Source organism: Zingiber officinale, chromosome 3B (genome assembly GCF_018446385.1).
Source record: "Zingiber officinale cultivar Zhangliang chromosome 3B, Zo_v1.1, whole genome shotgun sequence".
In the NCBI taxonomy this organism is placed as follows: Eukaryota; Viridiplantae; Streptophyta; class Magnoliopsida; order Zingiberales; family Zingiberaceae; genus Zingiber; species Zingiber officinale.
The window spans coordinates 124,865,527-124,891,335 of NC_055991.1; the positions used below are offsets into that span (position 1 = coordinate 124,865,527).

A 25,809-nucleotide genomic window follows, 5' to 3' on the forward strand; every position below is an offset into this window, starting at 1 on the left:
TAATGGTCAGGCCTCCAAACTCCCTTAAGAAAGCCCCCCCCCCCCATCCTATGGAGGGCACCCACAACTGCATGAGAACCGCCTTCCTACCGGTGAGGTGGAAGAAAACCACCTCCGGTCATGATTGGGGGCTATCCGTAAGCAAGAAACCCACCAGAGCACAAAGAAACCCTAGAGAAAAGTTGGAGCTTTTCTCACTAACCTCCCGGCCCTCACTCACTACTACCGAAAAGTAGAGACTTCAAATCCCATAAACAATTAAACATTTAGGGTGTGTTTGGTTCCAGATTACCTTGGATACCTTGGTTATCCTCCCACGATTATCCATAATAACGGTGTTTGATTCGAGGTTTTTCTGAATTCCAAAGTTTTTCTCGATTATGAAACGTCAGCAAGCGTCATCAATTTGGGCATCTGACTCGAAATCGGAAAACCTTGAGTTGTCAAGGCTTTTCTCAATTCCGGAGGTTAAGTAAAAAAAAAATATGAAATTAACCTCTGAATGATCGGAGCTAAGCGCAGTCGTCGAGCGAGGCGATGCCAAATCGGTAGCGAGGTGATGCTGAAGGTGACAACAGACAATGGCAACAAGCGTCACATTCCTTCACTTGCACATGTCACTGTTGAGCTTCGTGCACGTCTGGCAACGACACAGAGGCACAACAACTAGAGATGGCAGTAGCGGGCGGTGGCAGTTGGTGGTGAACGGCCGGCAACAGGAGCGAAAGTGGGAGAGGAACATGATGAAGGATTTTTTTATTTTTTAAACTTTGATATTTTAATTAAAACCTTAATTAAATTAAATCAATTAACTTCTAAATATAGTTGGGATAAATTAAATAGATTTAATTTAAAGTCCAATAAAATAATCTATTTTTTAAAATAATAATAATAAATTAAAATATTATCCATTTTATTTGTTTATATATATCACTATTAATAATAATATTATCATTATTAAACTAAAGATAATATAGTAATAACCAAACAACATCAAATTATGTTACATTTTCCGTAAGTTGTATGATTACATAATTAAGATTATACATGATAACTTTAAACCAAAAGTATCTTGCATTTTGAAACTTGCTCTGTATCAATGACCTTGACAGATTATGTTGAAATTTAACTATGAGAAACAAATAGTACAGTTGTATATTGTCATCCATCAATCAAATATATTGGCATTATGATGCCTTATAAGATGGCTACTGGATGCTTTAGAAAGGCATATGCACATATATTGCAGAAAAGATGTTTCAGATAACATTAGTCCTTAAAGTTTCATGCAGATTACAAAATTCAGGGAAAATACATAGAGCTAATTACGAAATAACAATAGAATATACACTAATCAAACAAATTAAAAGAACAAAAATAAAATCAGAAGGAATTATAAAATTAGAAATTTCCACCAACGAACTTCTTAGGGATGAACCCTTCATTTTGGGAACCTTGAAATATGAAGAAAACAATCTTGGACTCCCTGTCGGTGACATGGTCCTTGTCTTTCCTTAGAACGTAGCTGAAGTGCCAGAAGTAAATGATATTTTGTTAGATTAACTTTCTTGATGTATAACTTGAGAAGAAGATGCTCAAAACATTCATTTAAAAAAAAAAGGAAGTATACAATACGTAATCACACAATTTGAAGACATTTCTCAAGACCGAGATAGTTTGAATTGAAATGAAGATTTTACCGTAATCAATACTTGCGAAGTCAAAATTCCAGTACAAAAGCACTTGATTTCTACATGAAAAGGCATCTGAATCAATGACCTTTGTATTGAATGATCATAAAGACAACTACATTTTATGGCACACAAAGGTTGTTGCTCTGTATCAATGACCTTTGTAGATTGCGCTGAAATTTAACTATGAGAAATAGAATAGTATATTTTCATCCATCTATCAAATATACTTGCATTATGCTGCCTTATTAGTTGGTTGGTGGATGCTTTAGAAAGGCATATGGACATATGTTGAGGGTTCTTTTTGGCAGAAAAGATGTTTGAGATACATTAGTCATTAAAAGTTTCATGGAGATTACACAAGGAACACAAATCAATCAAACTAAAAGATCAAGAATAAGATTAGACGGAATTACACAATTACAAATTTCCAACTATGTGCTTCTAGGAGATGAGTCCTTCAGTTTGGGAACCTTGAAATTTGAAGAAAACAATCTTGGACTCCCTGCTGGTGACATGGTCCTTGTCTGTCTTTCTTTAGAACGTAGCTGAAGTGCCTGACATAAATGTTGTTTTGTTAGATTAACTTTCTTGAGAGAAGAATGCATCAAAGCTAAAGCAATATAACTCGAGAACAAGATGCTCAAAACATCTATTTTATAAAAAGGAGATATACTGCAAATTTGGAATTAAGGAGCAAACATTAACCAACTCACCAATTATGTAGAACTAAGAAAATAGAAATGGTGAAAAGGAAAGGACTAGCCAGGACTATCATGGAACCTAGCTCCCAGTCTGGTCTGGTTCAGTCAGTGGATCAGTTGTGCAATTGAACCAGTAAAAAACTTAGTTCAACAGGCCAATTTTTGTCAAACCAGCAGGTGATAAAATCTGGCCAGTTTTCGTCAAAACTAAAATTTTCCAAAAGTTTCCCTCAGCTCTTCATTTGATAAAAACCAAGGGTAAAACTATCTTTCAATAATCAATATTATGAATCTCTAACTAATCATTCTCTAAGCCAATCTTTCTCCCTTCATATGTATTGTGTTGGTGCTGAAAGCTAACTAATCAAACTTGTATTTTAATATTGACAAAGATTCAAAATTAAGGGTTATTGTGATCTAACGAGCTTAACTAAGTGTGTAGGTAAGTCTTAGTTGAAGCTGGGCAAAGAAGTCCTAGTCGAATGGATTGGGCAAAAAAGTCATGATCGAGTAGATAGGACAGAAGACTTGACAGATCAAGGACATCAGGTAATAATCCTAGGGGTTGAGGATACTAGGCGGGTAGTCCTGGGATCCCGGACACCAGGTAAAAGTCTAGTGGGTCGAGAATCGGACGTCTAGAGGGAAGTCTCGAAGGTTAAGATTAGGGGTGGGGAAAAATATTGAAATTTTAGTATACCGCGCATACCGTATTGAAATATATCAAACCATAACGATTTAATGGTATACCAAAAATTTCGATACGGTATCTATATAACATTTATATCAAAGTTTTAAGTATACCGTACCGATACCGAAATTTTACACTAAACGATATGAAATTGAACTATATTGAAAATTCAGTACGGTATCGGTATGATTTTTGTGTATACCAAATATTTTGGTACGGTATATGGTATACAAAAAAAATCGGTATTTCGGTATACCACCAATAGTCAAGATCGGATATTGAACAAAAGTCCAAACAAGTCAGGAAGACCGGATGTTTGGAAACAGATAAATTCTCCTAAGAGAAGTAGGTGAGGACGCATTCTCCATTAAGGGGACAGTAGGCGTCGGTCCGACCTAGGGTTAGCGAAATCCAAAAGTCAGGACTGGACAATCCAATACTTTCTAAATGTTTTATGCTATCTTTCATATTATTACCGATATCTATATAACATTTATATCAAAGTTTTAAGTATACCGTATTGATACCGAAATTTTACACTAAACGATATGAAATTTAACCATATTGAAAATTCAGTACGGTATCGGTATGATTTTTGTGTATACCAAATATTTTGGTACGATATATGGTATACAAAAAAAATCGGTATTTCGGTATACCACCTATAGTCAAGATCGGTTATTGAACAAAAGTCCAAACAAGTCAAGAAGACCGGATGTTTGGAAACAGATAAATTCTCCTAAGAGAAGTAGGTGAGGGCGCATTCTCCATTAAGGGGATAGTAGGCGTCGGTCCGACCTAGGGTTAGCGAAATCCAAAAGTCAGGACTGGGCAATCCAATACTTTCTAAATGTTTTATACTATCTTTCATATTATGTTTATTGTGCTAATTCTGTGATACAGGAAATCAAAGCTGGAATTAGGGCATTCTAGACATCTAGAAAGGACCCAAGTGCTCGAGCAACCATATAGATCCAGGCGCTCAAAAATGGCACAAATCCAGCCATGCGAACAACTGAATTGACATACCCTGGTTGGTTGACACACATCAGCTTTTAGGTGCTCATGAGTGATCCACGCGCCCAAGAAGGGATAAAGGCAACTCTGATAGAGGTTCGCCGAGGTGCAACTACGTCAGCAACCTAGGCACCCAGAAGGGATCGAGGCGCCCAAAGTTGGATAAGATAGCGACAAAGGTGGATTAGATAGACCTCGGTGAGGCATCCGAAGCTGGTACATGCGCCTGGAAGAGGCTATAAAAGAAGGATTCTATTGGCGCAATCTTGCTTTGCTCCAAGTATCATTTACTTTTGATGTTTGATTAAATAAATTTAAGTTAGGCAATATTGGTGATCTAACATGAATATTGAGTAATAGGTAAAAAGAAAGTCCAGGTATGAAGACTTGACAACGAAAGTCCAAGTTTATAGTCTTGGCAGACGAAGTCCGGAAGTGTGGCTCTCGACGATGAAGTCCAAGAGGTGCGACCTCTTGGCAAAAGAAGACTTGGCATGATGAAGCCAAAGGAAGCACTTGAAGGCAAGCGCAAGGATGAGGAGTCATAGGCTCAGAAGCATCCTAAGGGTGCGAGGCTGATGGAAGTTGCTTCAAGGTGTAAGTCTAGGCTATGGGTAAGCTTCAAGTATGAAAGGTCATACTTGAATTGCTCAAACCTCAGTTTTGAGATGTACCAGTCAACTAATGCTTGTATCGGTCGACTGATACTTGATCCGAAAATGCACAGAATTGTTGCAGCCTACCAGTTGACTGATATGTGACTGTTAAGCTTTGACAGCAGAAAATTCCACAAATCCACGAGTGTTGTTGAAGCTTATTAGTCAACTGTTGTGAACACCAATCGACTGATGTATATGGAAAAGTATAAAAGAAGTTTTTGGATTTAAGAGAAGACGACTCTTTCATGCTAAAATGTCCTTAAGCTCTCCAAGTGACCCCCAAACTTTCATACTCTCAAGCTCTTCCTCCCAAACTTATTCTTTGATCTTGTAAGAGGAAAAGATCATTTTGTAAAGGTTTCTCCACCTTCGTATTTGATTTGAGAAGGAAAAGATCATAGTGGAAGCTTGACTGTGTGTGTGGACCCTTAGATCAGTCACCTCAAGGAGGTGAAGATCAAGCAAATCATGGAGTTAGCATTGCATTCTTGTTATTTCATTCTAATACTTCTATTGTTTTTGCTTCCGCTAACAAGTTTTTGGTAAAATTCGAAGAGAAGCTATTCACACACCCCTCCTAGTCGGACAAAAAGGTCCTAACAAACGGTATCAGAGCTAGGCTCGCCTCGGAAAAACTAACCTTCAACCGAAGTTTCAAGATGGCATTACAAGAGGGATATAGCACTGCTTGACCACCCTTTTTCGACGGCAACAACTTTGCATATTGGAAAGGTAGAATAGAGTATCCACATAGGAGATTGCATATTATCTAATGAATGATATTGAAAATTAGTTTAGTATTATAAATGGGTTCGAAAAACCATTGGATCCACATGGAGCACTTCTTCCAACCAAAAATTGGTTGAAAAAGTTTCAAAGAAGGCTCAAGCAAATGCAAAGGTCATAACCACCCTACAATAAACAAAGTAGGACCATTCAACTTCGCCAAAGACCTATGGGAAAAGCTCATCGAGTTGAATGAAGGATCAAGACTCAAGGAGAGTTAAGAGGGATCTCTTGGTGGGTTAACTTCAAACCTTCACCATGAAAACAAATGAAACCGTGAGCCAAATGCACGGTAGATTCAAAGAGATAGTGAATGGGCTTCATGTCATAGGTGAGAAACTTGAAAATTGATATCTAGTCAGGTATGTTTTTCAATCCTTTCCTCGAAATACCCTATGGGCATCAATGGTCGATACTTACAAGATATCTAGAGATCTATCCTTAATTAAGATTGATGAATTGTTTTGTGAATTTGAACTTATGTCTTTAAAAGAGAAAAATATAGCTCTTATTGTAGAAAAGGAGAAGAAGAAGAAAAAGGAAAAGGAAGAATCTTCATCATCCGAATCCGAGCAAAAATCATCAAATAGCGATGAAGAAATGTCGACTAGTGAAGTTGCTCACTACATCAAAAAGATGATGGGAAGAACTAGGAGGTTCAAAAGGAAGGATGTGAGCAAGTTATCCACAATTAACTACATAAAGAAAGGAACGGTGTCATTTGGGAATAGTAAAAAGCTCAAAATTATAGGTAGAGGTACAATTGAGGTATCACCTATAATCATCATTCATAAAAGTTCTATTAGTTAAGAATAATTTACTTAGTGTTAATCAATTATGTGACACCGGATACAATGTAGAGTTTCACTCAAATAAGTGCTTGGTTAAACACAATAGCTTAGAAAATTTTGTGTTGGAAGGATATAAGAAAACAAACCTTTATTATGTTGATCTTTCCTACGCTTCTAACATTTCTACTAAGTGTCTCATATCAAAAGAAAAAAAAGATGGCTATGACACAGAAGACATGGACACATTAACAGGAAGAACATAGCCAAGGTAGCCAAAATGAAGTTAATAAAGGGACTACCAAAGGTCAAGTATGTCAAGGACAAGATGTGTGATGCATGCCAAGAGGGCAAGCAATCTAGGTCATCACACAAAGGTAAATTCTAACTAGTACTTCATTACCATTAGAATTATTGCATTTAGATCTTTTTTATTATCATACTCCTTCATGGATAGGTAACAAATATTGCTTAATGATTGTTGATGATTTTTCTAGATATACTTGGGTTATTTCATAAAACATAAGGATGAAACTCTAGGAATAATCATAGGATTTAGTAAAAGGGTAGAAAATGAAAAGAATCTCAAAATCAACCGAATCTAGAGTGATCAAGGTGGAGAATTTGATAATTCTAACTTTTCTAGGTTTTGTTTAGAAAATGGGTATAAGCATGAATTTTCTTGTCCAAGAACACCCCAATAAAATGGGATAGTAGAATGGAAAAATTTGAGTTCTACAAGAAGTGGCTAGAACCATGCTTAATGCTTACTCTTTACCTAGTGTCTTGATCCATAGGTTTTTAGGAAAAACATATTTTGAATTATGGAATGACACAATTCCTACAATTCACTATTTCAAAGTTTTTTGTTGCAAAGTCTATATCCTAAATACCAAAGATAACTTAGGAAAATTTGAGTCTAAGTTAGATGAGGGAATCCTAGTTGGATACTCATCTACTAGTAAAGGATATAGAGTATACAACAAGAGGACTCAAACGGTTGAGAAATCATCTAATGTTGAATTTGATGAAACTACTAGAACATACCCTAGGAAATCCTCCATTGATAAGGATATAAATGAAAGAAACCAAAACATTACCCAAGCAATTCAAAACCTACGTTTAGGGGGTATTGATCAAGGGGAGGAAGAGGTGCTTTGAATGATGAAAGAAGCGATGTAAACAATGATCACCATGAATGTGATGAACCCACTATTTCTAAGACTTTAAGGCCTCATCAAGATCATCCTATTGACCAAGTAGTTGGAGATGTTACACAAGGAGTAAGGACTAGATCCTACTTTAGAGATCATACTAGTCAAATTGCTCTAATATCACAATTTAAACTAAAATCGATTAATGAAGCCCTAATTGATACGAATTGGATCCTAGCAATACAAAAAGAGTTGAACAAATTTGAGAGAAGTATGAGAGTTAGTTCCAAGACCCAATGATAGTACAATTGTTACAACAAAATGAATTTTTAGGAACAAATTGAATGATCAAAGTAAAATCACTAAAAATAAGGCTACGTTAGTGATTAGGGGGTTCAATCAAGTTGAGAAACTTGATTATGATGAAACCTATGCTCCGATAGCTCGGTTAGAGTCCATTCGGATTTTATTAGAATATGTCGCTCACATGGGTTTTAAACTTCATCAAATGGATATGAAATCGGCATTCCTCAATCGGTTTATTAAGGAAGAAGTTTATGTAGCACAACCACTCAAGTTTGAAAGTGTAGATAAACTAAATCATGCTTATAAACTCGAGAAAGCTTTATATGGCTTAAAACAAGCTCCCGGACTTGGTATGAAAGATTCTCATCCTTCTTAATCTTTAAGGACTTTAAAAGGGCAACCCGGTGCACAAAGCTCATGCCATGCGGGGTCCCAGGGAAGGATCCATTATACGTAGTCTTACCCTGCTTTTTACAAAAGGTTATTTCCAGGATTCGAACCCGTGACCTTTTGGTCACATGGCAACAACTTTACTGTTGCGCCAAGGCTCGCCTTCCTTTAAGGACTTTAGAAGAGCATAAATTGACACAACTTTACTTCTAAAGTCTAAGGATAAAGATATTTTTATTGCCCAAGTTTATGTGGATGACATCATTTTTGGTTCAACAAATAATGAGCTTCTTGAAGACTTCATCAAACACATGGAAAATAAATTTGAGATGAGTCTAGTAGGACATTAACCTGCTTCTTAGGATTACAAGTAAAACAAATTAGTGAAGGAACTCATGTTTATCAAACCAAACATGCTAAGGAAATTATCAAGAAATTTAGTTTGAAAAATGTTAAAGTAATGTCAACTCCTATGGGAACTAATATTAAGATAGATAATGATCTAGAAGGAAAATTAATCAATCCAAAGCAATATAGGAGTATGAATGATAGCTTGTTGTACCTAACCACTAGTAGACCAGATATTTTATTTGCGGTAGCTATGTGTGCAATATACCAAACTTGTGCCAAAGAGTCTCACTTAATAGCAGTTAAAAGAATATTCAGATATATTAAAGGTACTCTTAATGTAGGTCTTTGATATCCCAGGACTCAAAATATTGATTTAGTTGGATACACCGATTCCAATTATGCGGGTTGTAAATTAGATAGAAAAAGTACTAGTAGTGGATGTCAATTTCTTTGATCATTTCTAGTGAGTTGAAGTAGTAGAAAGTAACCTTGTGTTGCTTTGTCCACAACCAAGGCCGAGTATATGGCTTTTCAGGATAATATCCAGGAACACACACGCCAACATATACAAGAATTACAAGAACTACAAACTTTATCCAACATTATCACAGCCGGTTTTGACGACAATCCTGATGAGTACATTGATTATCTACAATACTTAGCACTTCAGGATACATCATACGACAACACTAATTGGATCAGGACTTTGTTAATCCATTTGCCTCCACAGTAGAAGATGGTGGGATACCTACTATTGTTGCAGCCGGACAGGAAGAAGCTGAAGCTCAACCTGATACTGATTGGCTAGTAGACTATCCTCAACTTCAAAAAATAGCAGAACAAGTTTATTCTCAAGAAGCAACCTCTCATTATCGATTACCCCCAGACACAACTATGAATCCTGTGGGATATCCTCCCACTAGAAGTTTTAAAGTTGAACCAGTAAGTAATATTAACTTACCTGCATAACCAAAAGGAGGGCGTGATTAAAACATAAAGATATAAATGAATGGTGGAACTGACCTGCAGCCCACCAACAAACAGGAGTATTACTCACCTTACCAACACAGCTTGGCAAAATGGAGGATGTGTTCCTCAGATGGGAAGGTATAACTAAAAATGTTGTAGCCCTTCAAAACTTTACTGATACGCAGGACAAAGCAGATTTTATTGAAAATTTACTTGGAGAAACAGAAAGGCTAACCTGGATACAATGGAGAATGGTGTTCCCCACAGAATATCAAGAACTTGTTAATGATGCCGAAGGACGAAATGGTACACAATATAATTTCTCAAATTAGAAGAGTTTTTATGCTAGAAGATCCTTTCCAAGGATCCACAGATATGCAAGACCATGCTTATCGTGATTTAGAACGATTATCTTGCTCACAAATAAAAGATATAATTCCTTTTATGAATGATTATATACATTTAGCAGCAAAGACCGGAAGACTTTTTACTAGCCCTGAACTTACTGAAAATTCTGGTTTAAATTACCTGGGGATCTTGGCCGAAGAGTTAAAATGACTTTTGAGGAAAAATATCAGGGAAACACAATTGGCGTACATCCAAGGATTTTATTCACTTATAAATACCTCGAGGAAGAATGCAAGAAGGCTACTTTCAACAGGTCTCTCAAAGATTTATCTTTTTGCAATCAAATTCCAATTCCTGGATATTATCAAAATACTCACAGAAGATTTGGTATCAGAAGATCAACTACCTACAAAGGCAAGCCCCATGATTCACATGCTCGTATAGAAAAGAAGCATTTAATATGAAACAAGAATTGCAAATGTTTCCTGTGCGGAGAAGAGGGGCACTTTGCTAGAGACTGCCCAAGAGAATATAAAAATGTGAAAAGGGTAGCAATGTTTGAAGGGCTTGAACTTCCTGAAGATTATGAAATTATGTCAGTACAGGAAGGGGATGAACAATCTGATGCTATTTACAGCATTTCAGAAGGAGAAGATCAGCAAGTACACATGAATTCTATACTAACTAATGAGTACCTATGTGTTTTCATTGAACAGAAGAATTGTTATATGATTGGAAAAACCAGTGGCTGGCAACCATTGGTCAAAGTAACCAAGGAACAGCATGACTGCAACCACATATGGAAGATGAATCAAGAATTGACTCTTGAATTTCTTAAATGTCACTGTTGTAGAAGAGATTCTATGAAGAAACATCGGATGCATTGTGAAAAATGCACCCTTACATCATGTGGTATGTGCTCCCTTAATTATTTTGATATCAAAATTCTTGTAGAAAAAGAGCAACATATTCCTTTCAGCCCAACCTCGCTTATTCATGAACAACAACATATATAGTATGGTTAGAAGCAGAAAATACAAAGTTAAGACAGGAATTGGATTCCTTAAAAATATTGGCTGTTGTACAATTGGAAAATCTTCAACAAGAATTAGCTGAAGAAAAGGAAGCATTATTAAGAAACATATCTTCTGAACGCATGGAGCTTGACACAGAAATTGAAGAACTCAAGTACAAAAATGATGCTTTGGAATTAGAAATTCATGACCTCCGAAAGGATCAGGCAACAATTGAGGAGGAAATCAATGTTATTATTGAAGAAAAAGAAAAGGCATTTTCCGCTGAAAAAGTTGCTCATCCCAAACGAAGAACTAATGGGCTATATAATATGACAGTTGAAATAGATATACCTGGGGTTGAAAAATTCAAAGTCAATGCTATACTTGATACAGGAGCAACGACTTGTTGTATTGATCAACAAACAATTCCAAAAGAAGCTGTGGAAGACAATACCTTTGTAGTAAACTTCAGTGGTATAAATTCACAAACCAAGGCCACTAAGAAGCTGAGAAATGGAGGTTTGAAGATAAATGATCATGTATTTCATATTCCTTATACATATGTCTTTCCATTATCATTAGGTAATATCTCAATGATTCTTGGCTACAACTTTATAAGATCAATGTATGGTGGCTTAAGGATAGAAGGCAATGAAGTAACATTCTACAAGAATGTTACTACTATTAAAACTCAGCAGGAAATAGTTGTAGTACCAGCACTGGAAGAGTTAAGCTTGGAAGAAGAATAATATATTCAAATACAGGAACAAGTTCATATTATTGAGGCATTAGTACAAGGTACACGTTTTAATAGATTATTAAAAGACCTTACTGAAACAGGTCACATTGGGGAGGATCCTATGAAATTTTGGTATCAAAACCAAGTTAAATGCCATTTGGAAATAAAAAAACCCTGATTTGATTATTGAGGATAGACCTCTCAAGCATGTAACCCCAGTAATGCAAGACTCATTCAGAAGGCATGTAAAGGCATTATTAGATCTAAAGGTAATTAGACCGACCAAAAGCCGCCAAAGGATAACAGCCATTATAGTATATTCGGGCACCACAATTGACCTGATAACCAAGAAGGAGACAAAGGAAAGGAACGCATGGTATTCAACTACAAAAGACTTAATAACAACATACACAAAGATTAGTATAGTCTCCCTAGAATCAATACCATCATCAAAAGAGTTGGACGAAGCAAAATATATTCAAAGTTTGATCTCAAAAGTGGCTTTCATCAAGTAGCTATGAGCCCAGAATCTATAGAATGGACCGCTTTCTGGGTTCCTGATGGGCTATACGAATGGCTTGTCATGTCCTTTGGGCTTAAAAATGCTCCATCCATTTTTCAGCGCAAAATGGATCTCTGTTTCAAAGGTACGGAACAATTTATCGTTGTTTATATTGATGGCATTCTTGTATTTTCCCAAACAGCTGAAGATCATGAGAAGCACCTCAGTATAATGCTCAATATTTGTAAAAAAAATGGGCTTATTCTTAGTCCTACCAAAATGAAGGTTGGAAGCTGTACAATAGAATTTCTGGAGCTTCTATTGGGAATTCTAAAATAAAATTACAAGAACATATTATTCGAAAAATTGCTGACTTCAAAGATGAGGAGCTAAAACCCACAAAAGACCTTCGATCCTGGTTAGGTCTACTTAATTATGCTAGGAATTATATTCCTGAAATGGGTAAAATATTAGGCCCATTATACTCCAAGACCAGCCCAACTGGAGAAAAAAGAATGAATTCGCAAGACTGGACCTTGGTCCATAAGATAAAAGGTTTAATTACTCAACTTCCTGATTTGGACCTTCCTCCTGATGATTGTTTTATTATTATAGAATCTGATGGTTGCATGGAAGGGTGGGGGGATCTGCAAATGGAAATCCCAAAAGTTTGATCCAAAAACAGCAAAAAATGTGCATATGCTAGCAGAAAATTCAATCCCATAAAATCAACCATTGATGCTAAAATATATGCAGTTATGAACAGCTTGAACAATTTCAAGATCTATTATCTTGATAAGCAGGAGCTAATTGTGCGCGCTAACTGCCAAGCCATAATAAGTTTCTTTAATAAATCTGCACATAACAAGCCTTCCAGAGTCAGATGGATTTCTTTTACTGACTTCATTACCGGCCTCGGAGTACCTGTTTATTTTCAACATATAGATGGTAAGGATAACCTCCTTGCTGACTCTTTATCACGACTTGTCTGTTTTCTTACAGCATCATCATGGCAACTCGAAGAGAAGGGGATAAGCCTTCTAGCCCAAATAGAAGCAGCAATCATACAAGTCAAGAGCCGGCCCAGCCCAGTTGCAGTACAGCATGTGGAGAATATAATCAGCACCATGATGAGTACTCCTCAATTATTGGTGACCTCCCCACAGGCATCTTTTTCAAAGAAGAACACGACAAAGGAGAAAGGCTCGCTGAAATTGAATATCAAGCCTGTGGAGAATTATTGGACGCATATAGAGAACTTGAGCACATCCTCCAGCTCAAGGAATATCTTTTCCGAAGAAACAAACAAAGCAGTGGCCTGACAGGGGCAAAGGACTACCAGCTATCCAAGAACAGCGAAGGAATCTCTTTAAGACATATGTACAACTACAAGAGATAATCCACCAGATCTGCATGACGCCTCCGTAAAAGAGTGGTGGACCCATAATAAAAGTGAATTAAGCCTCGGGGAGTCGTTCACTATAAAGTAACTTTATAAAAGTAGCTTTAAGTTGATATGATAAAATCTCTAAAATCTTGTAAAGAGTGATATGGTGAGCTGTAAAGAATGACGATGGGGCCCTATGAGCACCCGGTTCTTATCACCTCATCTCTATATAAGTCATCTGGACGCTTCATTGCAAGACACAAAGGAAATCATCCTACAAGTCTTACTTTGAAAGCATCCTTAAGAGCAAGCTTTGTCTTGTAAGTTCTTTACTAGTTCTCTTGTACATTATCTAAGTTTATTTTTAAGAAGACGTTTTCACTAAATTTTCTGGTTTCAAAGCTAGTTTATGGCTGAGTAAAAACTATTCAAGGTTTCTCTAGTAAGAAGTAATTGTGATAATTAGTAAATTAATGAGCTTTATTCCCATTTTAATAACAGATATCTTTCTGAAAGTATATCCAAAGTATGCTAGCCCATAAGGTTTAAAAGGTAAACTGTAATAAGGCAACCAGTAATGATTAACTGGATTGCAAAAGGGTAGGTCCTAACTTGGACAAAGGCAAAAGAGGCCATAAATCCAAGGGCACACCTACATGAGCTAAAAAAGGTTACACCATACTCTAAGCCGTAAGCAGTTGAGAAAATAAAACCTTAAGCTAGTCTACTTTTTGAAGTGTTTACCAAATAATTAACTGGAAAAAGGAGAGGTGGATAGCCAGAAGCCTTAACCTGATAGAAGGGTGGATAGCCAGAAGCCCGTCTATTAGAAAGTTGGTTATATGTCTAAACAATGGGAAGAAGCTATTCAGGAATGGTATACCAAGTCACATACTTCAAACCTAAAGTACCTTGATCTCACATAAACAAAGCCAACAACAAAAGAACTAGCTCATAACCTTTCAGTCATATATGATAAAATATGTTTATCTAGTAGAGTTCATATTAAGCATTTCAAAACCTTGTCAAATTACAAAACCAGAAGTTGGAAGAAGTCGTTAAAATATTGGTAGCAGAAAATAGGCAGGCTGAGAGAGTGTTTTCAGATCTAAAAGGAAAACTTGCTAAGATCGACAATTTGTTACAAAAATTAGAGGCTTAGACCTCTACATGAGTTATATAAACACTCAAGCAACAAATAGTTACAAAGAAGCCTTAGCAACCACCGAAAACATTGAAACACCAGCTCTTGGTTTATGCAAGCCTGCAGAACACAAAGGTCCTTTAACCAGTTCAATTGTTGTAATTAAGCAAGCAAACACCCAAATACAGTTGCTTGTAACAATCTTAGAGAAGCTTGAGTCTCTTGAAGATCGAATCAAAAGAATAGAGGCTAGAACAACAACCACTACTATAATCCATGACGAAGTAATCAACAACCTAGATGAAAGAATCAAGACTTTAAATATTTCTGAAAAACTAAGGAAAACCCAGGAAAATTATTAGTTTTTAAAGATCCCTTCAAAACCTTTGAAGAAGAAAAGGCTAGAAAGTAATTATGGCTGCTAGACATTCAACTTCAGAACCTCCTGTTACTACAATCACAAGAAGAACTAAAGCAACCCCTTTATTTGAGGATCAAATTCGAAGCTATCGTCAAGGACAACGAAGAAGATATAATGCCCAACGCACTCTACAAAGAGTAGCTAGACAAATTACAAGAAAGAGTCCACATAATCAAACACTAGAACAACAGATGGACCCTCAAGTACAACTAAGACTTTCTATGCAAGAACGGGCATCCATAGTTCCTGCTGAAGTATTATACCACTCACGAAATTGCCTGTTTATGTGCACCGCTATGAAGAGGCAATCCTAGTTATCACAAATCAAGTGGATCGTGCCTTCATCCAACCAGAAAGTTTTAATCAACTACTAAGAAGCGGTATGCGATTCATTCATATAGGAGTAATCCAGATCCGTATTCAAATTCTTCACCGACAAGAAGAAGGAACGCTAGCTTTAGTATTCCGAGATAACAGATGGTAAGGTGACCAGGCAATTTTTGCCACCATAGACCTTTCTCACGGGAGTCAACTGGTATATGTTATTCCTGACACAATGTTAACAATTTCTGATTTCTATAGAAATGTGCAGCTTTCTATCTTGGCTCGCGGTTATGAAAATTGACAGCATGGTGACAAGAGGATTACTGGGCAGATTATCCAACACACCTAATGTTGGATTTACCTATGAAGTGGAAAATGTAGTTGACTATCTCGCCAATCACGGAGTTCGAGCCCTTCCAGGAAGAAGATACAGCACCAGGGATGTCTTAGGACAAAACTGGATTATACGACAATCTATAATCAACATTCCTATGCAGCCTACTGAGGTAAATACAAGAAACTTACTAGATGGAAGTGTTTCTTTACACTTTGAAAGTTACCAAGCTGCTTCTGCAAGTACTCCGCCAAGGTACAACAGTAGAGATAAAGAAGTACAAAGTGATGAAGACGAATTAAGAACTCATGTTGTAGCTGTCCTTATAAAAGAAGCACCTCTTCTTGTCAAGAAAGTTTATCCAGATGCGTTACTTCCAGAAAGAAAAACTATAGGAGCTGCTGGATATGACTTATCAGTGTACAAATCACAAATGATTCCTGCTAAAGGAATGACTATTCTTCACACTGGTATATGTTTATAGTTACCACAAGGTACATATGAACGAATTGCACTACGATCAAGTGCATCACTTCGGGGAATTTTTGTTGGAGGAGTCATAGGCTCTGATTATCAAGGTGAAGTAAAAATTATTGCTTTTAATATTAGTGATATTAATATTCACCTTGCAGAAAAGGAGAAGGTGGCATAATTACTAGTTGAATTAATTGCCACACCTGAAATTTTGCTGGTACAAGAATTTGAGACAACCACTCAACGAGGAATACAAGGCTTTGGCTCCACTAGCAAAAATATATGTACATCAACAATGGCCAACGACCTTTGCCTAGGCTGTCGAAATTGTTGTGATTGTATAATCGGTGCAGACGAATATGAATATATTCCGGATAAAAGTGGTAAATACAAGACAAAAGAAGCAGTGCTTATTCAAGAAACATTAGATGATCCAGCATATTATAATCTTGCTCCACCTCTCCTTTTTCCAGTTAATTATTTGGTTAACACTTCAAAAAGTAGACTAGCTTAAGGTTTTATTTTCTCAACTGCTTATGGCTTAGAGTATGAAGGGGAGCCTTGGCGCAACGGTAAAGTTATTGTCATGTAACCAAAAGGTCACGGGTTCGAATCCTGGAAACAACCTCTTGCAAAAAATAGGGTAAGGCTACGTACAATGGATCCTTCCCCGGGACCTCGCATGGCAGGAGCTTCGTGCACCGGGCTGCCTTTTTTTTTTTTTTACGGCTTAGAGTATGGTGTAACCTTCTTTAGCTCATGTAGGTGTGCCCTTGGATTTATGACCTCTTTTGCCTTTGTCCAAGTTAGGACCTACCCTTTTGCAATTCAGGTAACCATTACTGGTCGCCTTATTACAGTTTACCTTTTAAACCTTATGGACTAGCATACTTTGGATATACTTTCAAAAAGATATCTGTTATTGAAGGCTGGGAATAAAGCTCATTAATTTACTAATTATCACAATTACTTCTTACTAGAGAAATCTTGAATAGTGTTTACTCAGCCATAAACTAGCTCTGATACCAGAAAATTTAGTGGAAACGTCTTCTTAAAAATAAACTTAGATAATGTACAAGAGAACTAGTAAAGAACTTACAGGAAAAAGCTTGCTCTTAAGGATGCTTTCAAAGTAAGACTTGTAGCATGATTTCCTTTGTGTCTTGCAATGAAGCGTCCAGATGACTTATATAGAGATGAGGTGATAAGAACCGGGTGTTCATGGGGCCCCATCGTCATTCTTTACAGCTCACCATATCACTCTTTACAAGATTCTAGAGATCTTATCATATCAACTTAAAGCTACTTTTATAAAGTTACTTTATAGTGAACGGCTCCCCGAGGCTCAATTCACTTTTATTATGGGTCCACCACTCTTTCACGGAGGCGTCATGCAGATCTGGTGGATTATCTCTTGTAGTTGTACATATGTCTTAAAGAGATTCCTTCGCTGTTCTTGGATAGCTGGTAGTCCTTTGCCCAGTGTTAGGGTCACTGCTTTGTTTGTTTCTTCGAAAAAGATATTCCTTGAGCTAGAGGATGTGCTCAAGTTCTCTGTATGCGTCCAATAATTCTTCACAGGCTTGATATTTAATTTCAGCGAGCTTTTCTCCGTTGTCGTGTTCTTCTTTGAAAAAGATACCTGTGGGGAGGTCACCAATAATTGAGGAGTACTCATCATGGAGCTGATGATATTCTCCAAATGTTGTACTGCAACTGGGTTGGGCTAGCTCTTGACTTGTATGATTGCTGCTTCTATTTGGGCTAGAAGGCTTATCCCCTTCTCTTCGAGTTGCCATGATGATGCTGTAAGAAAACAAACAAGTCGTGATAAAGAGTCAGCAAGGAGGTTATCCTTACCATCTATATGTTGGAAATAAACAGGTACTCCAAGGCCGATAATGAAGTCAGTAAAAGAAAATCCATCTGACTCTGGAAGGCTTGTTTTGTGCAGATTTATTAAAGAAACTTATTATGGCTTGGCAGTCAGTGCGCACAATTAACTCCTGCTTATCAAGATAATAGATCTTGAAATTGTTCAAGCTGTTCATAAGTGCATATATTTCAGCATCAATGGTTGATTTTATGGGATTGAACTTTCCACTAGCATATGCACAAATCTTTTCTGATGTTTTTGGATCAAACTTTTAGGGTTTCCATTTACAGACCCCCCCCCCCCCCCCCCCCCCCCCACCCTTCCATGCAGCCATCAGATTCTATAATAATAAAGCGATCATCAGGAGGAAGGTCCAAATCAGGAAGTTGAGTAATTAAACCTTTTATCTTATGGATCAAGGTTCAGTCTTGCGAATTCATTCTCTTTTCTCCGGTTGGGCTGGTCTTGGAGTATAATGGGCCTAATATTTTACCCATTTCAGGAATATAACTCCTAGCATAATTAAGTAGACCTAACCAGGATCGAAGGTCTTTTGTGGTTTTTAGCTCCTCATTTTTGAAGTCAGCAATTTTTCGAATAATATGTTCTTGTAATTTTATTTTAGAATTCCCAATAGAAGCTCCATAAATTCTATTGTACAGCTTCCAACCTTCATTTTGGTAGGACTAAGAATAAGCCCATTTTTTTTACAAATATTGAGCATTATACTGAGGTGCTTCTCATGATCTTCAGCTGTTTGGGAAAATACAAGAATGCCATCAATATAAACAACGATAAATTGTTCCGTACCTTTGAAACATAGATCCATTTTGCGCTGAAAAATGGATGGAGCATTTTTAAGCCCAAAGGGCATGACAAGCCATTCGTATAGCCCATAGAGAACCCAGAAAGTGGTCCATTCTATAGATTTTGGGCTCATAGCTACTTGATGGAAGCCACTTTTGAGATCAAACTTTGAATATATTTTGCTTCGTCCAACTCTTTTGATGATGGTATTGATTCTAGGGAGACTATATTGATCTTTGTGTGTGTTGTCATTAAGTCTTTTGTAGTTGAATACCATGCGTTCCTTTCCTTTTGTCTCCTTCTTGGTTATCGGATCAATTGTGGTGCCCGAATATACTATAATGGTTGTTGTCCTATGGCGGCTTTTGCTCCGTCTAATTACCTTTAGATCTAATATGATGCATACCCTTGAGGATTATGAGCTCCACTACTTCAAAGTCAAAGTTTTGTGTGATAATGTGAGCTCAATCAATTTGATTAAAAATCCGGTACATCACTCTAGGATAAAGTACATTGAAGTGAAGCATCACTTCATTAGAGATCATGTGGCAAAAGGAGATATTGAACTTATGTATGTTGATTTTAAGTCTAACCTTGCCGACATCTTTACCAAGCCTTTACCTGAAACCGAGTTCACATCACTTAGGAGAGAACTTGGTATGTGTTTTGTATAGTAGTGGGAATAGCCTTGCATGATCCCATAGCTTATGTTTAAGACAATACCTTAATGCATCTCACAAAAGACTTAAAAAACCTTGATTTTTGTATTTCTTCAATTAGACATCATGTGAGATGTTAGGGAGATGCATTTGGTTCATCATGCTAGTTATGATACATTACTTTAAGCCAAACTTGTCAACTAGAGAGATTAATCTTTCATTGGACCAATCATTGGGAAGACTTGTGCAAAAATTAATGTGTCCATAGCTCCTAGAATATAATTGGAAATTTCATATTAATTATAAAGTTGAATCTCATGCATGGAATTATGATTTATATTTATAAAGACATGATATTATGTTTTGAATGTAAAATTGCAAAGTAAACAAATGCAAGAAATGCATTAAGATTTGGTATGGGCAAATACATCAAGAGGAAGCCAAAACTAGGACTTTAGGTCCAGTTTCAATTAAACCATTTAGTTAGTTTTGAATTTTGTATCTATCTTGGGATTCAAGATATATATTTTTAAATATATTTTCCCCAAGTAGACAATGGTAAAACAGACTTCTCCACCAAATTTGGAAAATTTTGAAGGTCTATAGAATTTATGATACACTTCTGAAATTGGGTTCAAAAATAGGCTGCAATTATGTACCAGTCGACTGCCTCAGACACAAGTCAACTAGTAAGCAGGGTTTTATAAATATCATGTGCGGCAAGCGGCCGACAGAAACCCTAGTTTCGGTCGCAGCTCACCGTTCTCAGCCCACGCACGCCTCTCCTAAACTCCTCCAACCACCTAAAACTCCTCTAAAATCTTCGGATCACACCTCCCTAGCTTCTTCCCACTTCTGTTCTTCACTGGAAGAAAACTCAAGATCCAAGGCTAGGGTCTAGGTTTTGCTTTGAGGTCACTTCAAATCTTCATCGCATTTCAAATCCGAGCCAAATGGAGCGTAGGTAAATTTGTTTCTGAATTCAAAACTCCCATTTTTCTTTGATTAGTGGCTAACTTTAACTCTTGTATATGGTTGTCATGATCATCACCATTGATCGAGTCAAAATTGGATACATTGTCTTGCATTTGCATGGTTTAGGGTTAGGTAAAAACGTAAGGTTGGGAACCTCCCGACAGTCCACTCAAGTGGCTATGGCGGACTGGTTTCCTTCCGAGGAAGCACGGCGACGATTTCAGAGTACCGACTTTTCAATGATGAATTGTCGGTATCTCAATATATCATATGTTGTCGAGATAGCCCCCAACATAATAGACATAATCATGCATTTTTTTTGTTAGATAAGTTAGCTTATTGTACGCTTAATATAGACCTTTGTAAGGAGTTCTATAATAACCTGCATATCACTAGTAGCGATAATCAGGCGTTTGAGACTCATGTTGGAGGGACCGACATTGAACTCACTCCTAGCATTCTAGGGTCATTCTTAGGATGTAGGGGATCAGATAGCACCTTCACATGCTTTCCTAATGTTGTTGAGCTTTTTAGTGAGTCATTTTCCCACTTGTCTATAGAGGTGATACATCGGCATTATTTTAATGCTCCTAGGGATCCTCTTAAGCACATCTTTGAGGTCACCCATATGTCAGCCCTTAGTAATATCCTCTATAGGTTGTTATCGCATGTATCTTACCCATTGTCACTAGAGGGCAAGCCAAGATAAGGCTACCCCATCTAGTCATGATGTATGTCCTAGAGCAAAGGGTAGATTTCGACATAGCTCTACAAGTCTTTGCATTGTGCACTTTTCTAGCCCTGTACAGGGGAAGTTGTACATGCCATTTTGTCATGTTCTGACCTCATTTTTCGTATCTAGAGGTATAGATGTCACTAGGGGTCAACAACATCAGTTGTCCAAAGATTTTGATCAAATCGAGGCCTGACAGTTGTCTCTAGCAGGGATTGAGTGGCGTTAGGGTGTGATGATCTAGAGTCGTAGGCATGGACAAGCTGCGATAGACTCTGATGACGAGGTGGAGGATGTTCCTCCTCCGGAGCTGGCGCGTATGACATTAGGGGATCAGATGACTCATTTGAAGGAGACGGTTCGCCGAGAGATTCAGCGAATCCGCTAGAACATGGGTGCCTCTCAGCAACGCCAGTTAGAGATGTATGAGATAATGCGATGCTACGTAGTAGGGACCTCCCCCTCCTCCTGCACTTAGTGATGATGCTTAGGCGTATTGTCTGCTTTTAGTTGGTATTGAGTGTGATTTTTTCTTAGACATGTTGTCTCTATATATCCATCTCAAACACCATAAAACACTCCTGTAGTAACTTTAATTTTTTCAGTATGCGATATGTGTGTGGCTTTTCATATCTATGACTATTTGGTAGCGTGTGAATTTTCTTGTTTATGTCTTAGAATGAGTAGTTTTATGTCTATATCTATGTCTGTCTCTTTCATGAACTTAGTTGTGTATGCATTTCTAACGTTTAACTCAGAATGATGCTCGAAATGAAAATAGGTACCAATCGACTGGGGTACTAAGCAGTCGACTGCTCCACAGCTTTTAGCAAAGCAATCAGCTTTCTCTTGAATCTTTTCATTTTCAAAACTATCTGATTTGAGAAAGTGAAAAAAATAAAGCATTCGCTAAAGCATCAAAACTACGTTTATCTCTCGTGTTTTCTGAAAAAGTGAAAAAAATGAAGCGCGATATCCCTCCGCCCTCCCCCCTAGTGCTTATTGTGATCCTACATATTGCAACACCAATGCACCAGTTGAAGTGCTCCCAAAAGGTATCATTTTGTCAGTATGCTTTGATAGGAGTTATAAACTTTGCATATAAAAAATTGCATAACTTTTGATCGTTATATATCATTAAATTCCTTTATAACTTGTCTTGAAATGCAATTTTCTGAATGATTATGTATTTAATAAAATTTGACAAACTTTATGCTTGAGAATTGAGATGTATAATTTACAAGTTATAGGTTTTATTTGATATTTAAATTAATATTCAATATCATCATAGATATTTATTTTTCAGGTTTAAAAAAATAGATATATATTTATATTACTTAATTTTTTTAATACCCAATTTCTGAATTTTAGTTAGCTTGACTGGGTTGATTTCTGATTCAACAAGTAATTCAACTAATTGACCCAATAGTTCGGCCAGTGAACTAGTAACCTAGAGCCTTTCCAGTTTGGTTAGATAAATATGACCAAAGGAGAGTTCAGAATGGTGATAAAATTAAATAGAAATAAAAAAGAATCTTACACTTAGAATGAGCTAATGGTACAAAGCAGAAAAAAAATGACAACATGAATAAATGATAATTAATTTCTCTTCATGTAAAAACTTACATTTGTTGAAGAAGAAGCATGTGATACATTAGGAGGGTCTTTAGAACCAGTTTTCTGCTTTTTACTTCTGCTTACTTTTGGACTTTCTGAACTACGTTTCCGGGAACCCCTTCTTGGTTGACTAACTTCTGGTGCGACTAAAGAATCATTTGATCTTCTTTGCGATTTTTGGTCTGCAAAAACTCTTGAGTTACTGCTACTATCTCTGCTAAAATTCTGCTCAACTTTAGCTAGATTACTCTTTAAATCTTCAATTATCTTATCCTTTTTTTTTACCAATGACTCCATCTTTTTTACAGAAAATTGAATTTTCTCCACTTCTTTGCTGGTTCTTTCAGCTTCCTGAGTGTGCCTTCTTAAATCTGACCCAAGCATAGCCCTTTCAGCTTCCAATTTAGCAATGGCTCCATCTCTCTCACTGATTAATGATTTCAAATTTTCTAGACAGGATTGGAGCTTCTGTGTTGTCTCATTAGCTTGTTCAACTTCTATTCGCTTGGCCTTGAGGAGACTAGTATAATCACTTTCCATTTTGTTTAACTGGTTCCATACAAAAACTTTTTCTGCCATCAAAGCAGAGACCTCAGCCTCCTTTCTTGAGCTAAGACTTTTGTAAGAGTGCTTCAGCTTTTGCAGCTCTCCTCTTAGATCTGCTGAAGAGCTTTCACCTCTCTCCGAGTCATCTGCTGCTATCAAATGATCAGCCTCACTCGTTGCTCTTTCAGCATCATTATTTTTCAGTTTTTCCTACAAAATGGAAAACAAAACGAGAAAATCATTTTCAACACTTGCAAAAAGTTTAAATATGCATCCAAATACTTATACCTTAAGCGCTGAAAGTTCCATTGTTAAATTCTCTGCATATGCATATAAATCCTCCAAATCATTCTCGGCTTGTTCTGATAAATATAGCATGAGGCAAATAAGAATGTGTAGAATCACAGATGGTTTCATATCAATCAACTTTGATAATAAAAATTATAAAAGAACACTTTTTAAGAGCCAAAATGTATTCTTTTGTTTCCCTTTTCTTTTATAAGTGTTATATATTCTACCCACATAACGAGCAAGTAAGAAGAAAAAACAAAGAATTCGTTATCATACAAGGATCGGCCTGGAAAAAAATGCAAAAAAAAAAAATGGTTAATTCAAAAACCTAAGGCCAAACCCAGAACCAAAAAACTTACGAATAAGAAAGACTGGCAGAAGACCACACTGTCAGATCGTTACGAAACCACTGTGGATAACAATAGTATGTTTGGATTCAGACGCATCCAAAAGACAAAATGGAAACTAACCCAAGAAGCATAATGTATGAACGAAAAAGATTGCAGTATCAGAAAACTAACCATAGTATTTCTTGAAGCGAAGAGCCTCTCTCTGCTTAATCCCAACAGCGAGATCCAACACAGCCGCTTGCACCTTACGGCCTTTTTCTTCCCTCTCATTCAACTACCAGCCACGAAAAGAAAAGAAACAAACTTTCAATAAACCCTAGAAAAATCATCACACTCTAAACCGATGAGCTTCTTGATTTAGACAATTAGAGATGGAATCCACAGCGGCAATACCTTAGCGATACGAGAGCGGAGGAGTTCATCCTTGGATGCCCAACGGTCGTGCATGATTTCGATGTACCGCTCGAGGTACTCCCGATCGTGGACTAGGGTTTTGATCTGCGACTGCTGGGATCGCATCGCCGTAACTAGGCTTTCCAGGATCCGCTCCCATATGCGTCGCTCGGTGCCAAAAGATGAAGATTTCTTGGAGTCGCCCATGGATGCGCAGAGGAAGCAAGCAGAGTGAGCGAATAGCAGTGGAAGACCAAGAGATGACCGTTGCAGTCGTAACTACAAGCCAGGCTCCGCCGTTCTCATTTAAAACGCCTTATCCAAAAGAAAAAAATAATTAAAAATTCTAAAAGCGTCCTGTCCCTTTACGGATTTGGGAGTTAAATTATAATATTTAATAAAATAAAATAAAAATAAATTGAATTTTTTTATATGTACAGGTATACATCGGGCTGTATTCAATATAAATATAATTACGTACTATGACTTTTATGAATTTTAAAAAGGTATTTAATCTAAATATTTATAAATTTAATTGAGTAGTATCTAAATTAAATTTTTATATAGTTTAAAAAGTAAGACATTGAAATTTGATTTTTTTTTTTAATTTTATGAAAATTTGTTGATATCCAAACTTTCATGAATTTTAATACATTCTTTTAAAATTCTTTGGATACAAACTTTAAATCCCAAGTAAACTTTAGAAAATAAAAAAAAAATCATTTATTCATCCTTAGATTTCTATGGACTTTTAATCCAACACATTTTTCTCTTTTCGATCGTTATCGCCTCTCTTTTTCCTTCCTCCACGATTCTACCTCTTCCTTTCTTCTAGATCAACCTCCTCCACTGTTGAATCAAAACTCAATTTGCTAATTAAGTACTCTTTTTTCATTTCCTCAGCTCTTATTCAATTTCTTTTTCGTAGGCAGGTGATATATCTATTGGGATTACATCATTTGACTTTATTGTTTTGATTTGTTCGGAAGTAATCGTGGCACTTTGTATTTTTTTTAATCTACTACTGTAAGTATTCACTTTCGTCTAAGCAACAACTACTTACCTTAATTATTGTGTAATCACCGATTTATATGTACGTATTTTATTTGTATGTGTGATGGTAAAAATTGATCATTTCTCATATTTTTTTCATCAATTGGATGAAATTTTTATATACAATATGGGATACCCTATTTTTCTTCACGTCATATAATATAATAGATACAACTACAAGTCATTATTTGATTGACATAGAAGCCCTGTAAAAGTAGTTTATTATCTTCCTGTAAAAACTACTCGTTGCACTTTATTATTGGTAATATGGTTGTTTACTTAGTTAAAATTGACATGTGTTTTAAATCACTGCT

The 25,809-nt window shown here is 36.6% G+C and overlaps 1 protein-coding gene across 5 annotated transcripts; it reads right to left on the bottom strand.

The window, feature by feature from the left end:
• Nucleotides 1-1,288: 1,288 nt before the first annotated feature.
• LOC121967588 (nucleoporin nup211-like) lies at nucleotides 1,289-24,739 on the bottom strand. Of its 5 annotated transcripts, XM_042517909.1 has the most exons (7): nucleotides 24,443-24,739; nucleotides 24,221-24,323; nucleotides 23,697-23,770; nucleotides 22,872-23,618; nucleotides 2,165-2,248; nucleotides 1,701-1,750; nucleotides 1,399-1,525 (listed from the first exon to the last, which is right to left on the bottom strand). In XM_042517909.1, the coding sequence occupies exons 1-6, from the start codon at nucleotides 24,647-24,649 to the stop codon at nucleotides 1,721-1,723; spliced, it is 1,245 nt and encodes a 414-aa protein (XP_042373843.1). In that variant the 5' UTR covers nucleotides 24,650-24,739; the 3' UTR covers nucleotides 1,399-1,525; nucleotides 1,701-1,720. The 5 variants fall into 5 exon arrangements, with proteins under 5 accessions (XP_042373840.1, XP_042373843.1, XP_042373842.1 ...); XM_042517906.1 differs by lacking the exon at nucleotides 1,701-1,750 and having other exon boundaries at nucleotides 1,289-1,525; XM_042517908.1 differs by lacking the exon at nucleotides 1,399-1,525 and having other exon boundaries at nucleotides 1,709-1,750; nucleotides 2,108-2,248.
• Between the last annotated feature and the right edge of the window lie 1,070 nt (nucleotides 24,740-25,809).